Source organism: Falco punctatus (assembly GCF_963210335.1).
Source record: "Falco punctatus genome assembly, chromosome: 15".
Lineage (NCBI taxonomy): Eukaryota > Metazoa > Chordata > Aves > Falconiformes > Falconidae > Falco > Falco punctatus.
Window position 1 is genome coordinate 19,615,074 of NC_137595.1, and position 6,000 is coordinate 19,621,073.

A 6,000-nucleotide genomic window follows, 5' to 3' on the forward strand; every position below is an offset into this window, starting at 1 on the left:
TAACTTTTAGATTATGTGAAAATATCAGCAGTTGCACGTTACTTCATAGTCACTTTGCACGTAAGTAGGTTAGGCAGAGATGTATCAATGGTTTGAAGGAGAGTTGGGCAGTTACTCAACTGTTACGAACTCATACTGCTTAGGAAACATTTGAGAAGCTCTGATCTACTGCTGCAGGTAACTGCCCTATTTACTTGCTTTTTTAACTAGCGTTGCACTTGAAAGCACCTGAGAGTTGGTTAGCATGTATTGTACCGGCCAAGTTGAGACCTCTGTTCCTCTTAGACTGCCCTGTAGAGGATTTTATGTTACTGTGCAGCATTGTTGGAAGAGGACCGCTCTTCTTGGCCTTGTTCACTACTTTTTTTTTACCTGAAATTACACTTCCCTGCCATAAGCTGTTGTGTGCACACATCCCTAAAAAAAAAAAAAAAAAAAAAAAGTCAGCAATAATCTTATTCTGGAAAGGTAGCACTAGCCTTTTGTCAGCAACTAGTTCAGTTCTACCAGTAGCTTTGTTAAAGGAATCTCATCGCTATTTAAATTTGGAGGTGTATGAGTCACTATGTAACTTACAAAGGAGAATATTGTTTCAGTTAGTTTTAATTCTTGGTCAGGAGCACTAATGGTTAAAAGGAGCTAATATTTTAGGAGGGCATTTTATCTATCAAAGTAACAGAAGAAATCAATCATTCACAGCATAAGGATGCAAAGAATAGTTTTGTATGTTGTCCATTGTATGTGTTTACACATTTTCCCTGAATATGTGTTTTTGTAATCACACAGGCTTTGACAAGACTTTATTTGGACAAAGCAACACTAGTTTGGAATGGTAATGCAGTGTCTGGGCAAGAAGAACTGAATAAATTTTTTGAAATGTTGCCATCTAGTGAATTCCAGGTTAATGTTTTGGACTGCCAGCCTGTTCACGGTAAGCTTGTATTACAATTTACTTATTTTTCAGTCTTTTTATAACTGTTGAAAGTGAACTGCAATTATAATAGCCCTTAATATTTCTTTTGGAACAAGCTTAGAGAAAATACTTCGGGTTGAAATGTCAAGTTGTGCATAAATAAGGCACAAATCAAGAGATGCAGCAACTCCACGCTTCTTATGTCTGGGAAAATATGTTAAGGACTCTTTTGTTCAGATCATGTTCAGGATGTGATGTATTTTCATGTATTGAAAAAGTCTGGCTTATCAGGTTATGTTGTCCTTGGCAATGTCTAGGAGTCAAGAGACATCTACTGTAGCCTCTGATACTGACCTACAGTATAATGTGGAACAAATCATTAACCTGTATGTACTTTGATTTCTTTACATCCAGAATACATGTTAAGTTCTTTAGATTTGTGATTAACGACTGCTAAAGAAAGGCTTACATAATTGAGAAGTTAATAAGTTACTTCTGATGGATATTTTGGGAATACAAGTAAGGAAAAAAAACTGTGGTCAAGCATGCTTGCTTTGCTCTGCTGTGAAAAAGATAGAGTCTAATAGTGTGTATGCAACTTGCTAAATATAAATATATATATGTGTACATCTCAAAGAGTGAGAGCTTATTCTAAGAAAAAACTCAGGTGTTTGTTGTAGTACTGTAAAGTGAACATGAAAGGAAAATAGAAAAGTCATTAAAAAGTCATGTTGGTGAGTGAATACACTGTTGTCTGTATAGAAGTGATGCAACAAAACTGTACTTTCTGTGACTGTGTAACCAACTGTTAGACATAACTTGTATGACCAGAACTGAATTAAACTTCTGTGTACACTTCTTACATCTTTAGCTTTTAGTCTCTGAGTTGCTTTCTTTATACTTTTTCTCCTTGTGAAGAGCAAGCTACTCAAGGCCAGACAACAGTCCTCGTGGTGACAAGTGGGACAGTAAAATTTGATGGCGACAAGCAGCGCTACTTCAATCAGAATTTCTTGCTGACGGCGCAAGCCACACCTACCAACACAGTATGGAAGATCGCCAGTGACTGTTTCCGTTTCCAGGACTGGGCCAGTTAGTGAGGACTGGCTCCGTGAAGTGACCCCTCTCACTGGACATGTTGAAGAAGTTAGCTGTACGGATATTTGTTCTCCACGCATGGGAAACGTTCTTTGTGTTGCATCTGTCATTATGGAAGATCTACGGATGTTTCAGGGTCGATCCCAATGACCACGGGTTTAGTAGTAAACAATATTAAAGTGTGAGAGGTTGCTTCTGTTAGTTGACTAATAAAGTGCTGAAGGCAGTGAGCTGTGTCAGAATCGTTCCCAAAATGCCTTACAGGCAGCTATGCTGCCACTTCCAAATGTCTTGTATCTAATGCTGAAACTGCTATTTGAACACAAAATCCTCTTAGTGTACAATTCTGACCAAATGTGTAATTTTTTCAACTTGAAAAGATGTGTTTTTACAGTAGCATCTTCCTTCTCTTCAAGAAGATGCTTGTGGCATGTAGGTAGAATTCTGAAAGCTACCTACTCTTGATTGTAAGAGGCTAGGACAGATTGACTGTATTTTCTACTCTTTGTGAAAGTAGCAAATATAGCTCCCAAGTGTGTCATCTCTCAAATAATCCATTGGAAGGCTAATGTTGCCTTCTCTGTTAGGAAAGGACTAAAAAATCTCATCAAGTTTCCTTTTGGCTTGAGCTTCTCAGACTTTTGTTGCCATTAGTTTACACCGATTTGTATGTAGGGCGTGCTAAATGATTCAGAGCTCCTGTGCCAGCAACTCTTGTCATGTGCATGTGAAGGACTTCAAACTGCTTATTTTTCTTTTGAAGTCTTACAGTGCAAGAAATGGGTCAATTACATCACTTCTGTTTGTTTTAACTGCTAATTCTGTTGCTATGAAGTTTGGGCTATTTTCCCCATATTCAGTCTGCAAGTTTTGAATCCTTAGTGTCTTTTTCAGGAAACATTGTGGTAAAAAAGTGGCACTGAAAGTGAGTATTACTGTGAAGCCTTCAATTTTTCTCTCCGGTACTGTTACTCGGAACAGGTGCTTTGATTATTTTCAACTTAGAAGAACAACTCTGAACATAAATACTGTCATCCTCTCATGCAGATTTTTGCTGTAATGTTCATGTTCTTTTTAAATATTACTTTTAATTGATTCTGGGGTTTTTTGCGTCTTGCTTTATATTTGCAGTTCAAAGCTTTCAGCTGCTTTAAAATAGTTTTCGAGTCCTGCAGGTCTTGAAAGTTAAGACTGTCCATCTTGGGAACTTGAAGAGCGAATCTGGTATCAGTAGATTTGTTTGAAACTGGTACGTTTCTATTTTAAGCTGAGTGGGGAAAAAATAATCAAAATTTAGCTATATATGTAGAGTACGCTTGCTTGTAACTGAAAATACATGAGGGCAACTTTAACTCTGACCTTAATACATGTTGCAAGGACAGCAGCGACCCCAATACAAAAGCAGTTATTACTGCAGCTTACTTGTTTTTATGACTTAAATCGGGAAAACTGTGAAAATGAGCAATATCTAACTTGTATAAAACATCTTAAAACCTCTGTAGTTTGTGATACACATAATGGGATGTTAAAGTGAAATGAGTGGGTTTATCACCTATTAAGGCGCTCTTTTTAGATCAGTAAGTTAGAATTAGTAACCTAAGAGGGTCCCCCATGGAGTCTCGGCCAAGTCGCGACAATCACACCAATATGGCTACATGCCGTGTTCACTTTATTAAATAAACAGGTCATATTTATAACTTAAACTGACCGCTCACCTGACTTTACACACAGGTGATTGGATAAAAGTCTCTGCGCCACGTGGGGTCCATGTCGCTGATTGTTGGGCATGCTGCAGGTACCTGATCAGAGTGTGCTGATGAGAGTGTGTTGATTTCGCGGTTCCCAGGACTTGCTCTGCACCTGGCTTCTTGTTTGTGCACAGCTTGTTTTCCTTCTCCCACTGCTTGTTCCCAGGACAATTTAAAACTGCTCTGCAGCTTCAACTAACAGGCCTGGGTTGTCCAACCCAGACAATGGGTAACATGTGTCCTCGGTCCCTTAACAATCCCTCTACATATCCCCCTTTTTCTAACAAGAAAATAAACAGCTAAAAACGTTACAACAATGGTTATAACAAAGCGTGTTCCTTCCATCAACAACGTCTTCAACCAACCTGTTATCCCCAATCCTCTCAACCATTCATCAAAGGGAGTGTCATCAGCAAGAATATGCTTCGTGTTTCCCTGCAGTTGTGACAACTTCTTGTGCATAGATATGGAATGATTGGAAAGGTTCATACAACACATCCCTTCAAAATCCTCACAACTGTGTCCATGTGCTAATAGCAAAAAATCTATTGCAGCTCTATTTTGTAATGTAGCATGCCTAACACTATCTACATCAAGCAATAACGAACTCAAAATCTGTGATGTAAGATGAAATTGTTTCTCTCCCCAGCATGCTAACCTTCGTATATTCTTAGCATTTAATGCAGCCATTGACCGCTACCCTCAGGACAAAACTATCCAACCTATTCTTCATCCACTGAACAGCATATCCATCAAATCCTTATCTTGTCAATTCAGAGAGAAGGATGTTGTGGGGGACCATGTCAAAGGCCTTACAGAAATCCAGACAGATGACAGCTGTAGCTCTTCTGTTCTCCACTGATGTAGTCACTGCATCATAGAAGGCCCCTGGGTCGGTCAGGCAGACGTGCCCTCAGTGAAGCTGTGCTGGCTGTGGGGAATCACCTCCCTGCCCTCCATGTGCCTTGGCACAGCTTCTAGGAGGATCTGTTCCATGACCTTCCCAGGCACAGCGGTGGCCTGGCGGGTGGGTGGGTCCAGGGGCCTCCTTTCCACCCGCTCTAAAAATGGGTGCAGCGTTTCCCTCCTGCCAGCCACCGGGGACTTCACCTGACTGCCACGACTCTTCAGGTGTCACGGAGAGCGGCTTGGCAGGTACATCAGCCAGGTCCCTCAGCACTCTGGGATGCTTCTTGTCAGGTCCCATAGGCTTATGTATGTTCAGATTCCTCAGGTGGTCACAAATCTGATCTTCTCTTACCGTGCGAGGGACTCTGCCCCCCCAGTCCCTGTCTTGTGGTCCATCCGCTCCAGAGGTGTGGGAAGAGAGGCTGCCAGTGAAGACGGAGGCGAAAAGGTTGTTGAGTACTTAAGTCTTCTCATCCGCTGTTACTGTTTGCCAGTCATGTCATCGGCGTACGCTTTCTTTGACCTTCCTTTTCTGGCTGACATACCATAGAAGCCCTTTGTATTACTCCTGGTGTTCCTGGCCAAGTTCAGCTCCAGCCACACCTTGGCCTTCCTGACCCCATCCCTACACAACCAGCCAGCGTCCCTATACAGAATTCTGAAAAATTACCTGCTAGAGACACCACGAATATTATAATGTGTGAAGCGAATAAACACACTTTATTTTAAATCAGCTTTATTTTTAAATCATATAGCCAATTGTATTTGTGTATTTAAGTATTTGTAGATGCATATCGTATCTAAGCCTGTCTGCATATATGGTGTGTATCTTGTTCCAGCCTGAGCCACAGTTAATGCACGATGGTGTTATCTTATTTAAGCATCTGGTTGAACTGTAACTGTAAGAATAGATGGACTGATGTAAATCACAAATTACTACAGTTCACCGAGACCTTGTGGTTCTTTCAGGTATGGAAAGGTACAGATAGAACAGCAGATAATTAGAATTGGATGTTTTGTTAGTTAGTTGGCAGGAGGTCTTGTGCTTTCTGTAGTTGTGAACTGTGTAAGGAAGGGTAAACTTTTTTGCAAGGGCAGCCCCTTTTTTTCAGTAGGGCCTAAATACAGTATGTTGCAAATGCTTTGCATTTTGGACGTAGAAGAGAAACATGTTATTAAGATAACTAATCTGTGGTATTAGCTAGACGTTGACTCAGAGGGACTGCCAGAACCTTCTTTCAGAGTTGTCTATAGGATGAAGCAATAGAAAGCAGTTAGCAACCAGCTGACATGAAATAAAGCATTAAGCACACATTTTAGTGTCCAGTCATT

The 6,000-nt window shown here is 40.5% G+C and overlaps 1 protein-coding gene across 2 annotated transcripts in view; it reads left to right on the forward strand.

Moving 5' to 3' along the window:
- The window catches only part of NXT2 (nuclear transport factor 2 like export factor 2), a 68,046-nt gene extending 64,538 nt beyond the window's left edge, over nt 1-3,508 (forward strand). For both annotated transcript variants that reach the window (XM_080365832.1, XM_080365831.1), the window contains 2 exons: nt 787-931; nt 1,832-3,508. In XM_080365832.1, coding sequence (XP_080221958.1) covers nt 787-931; nt 1,832-2,010 — 324 coding nt within the window. In that variant the 3' untranslated portion in view covers nt 2,011-3,508. The remainder of the gene's footprint in view (nt 1-786; nt 932-1,831) is intronic.
- Nucleotides 3,509-6,000: the final 2,492 nt, after the last annotated feature.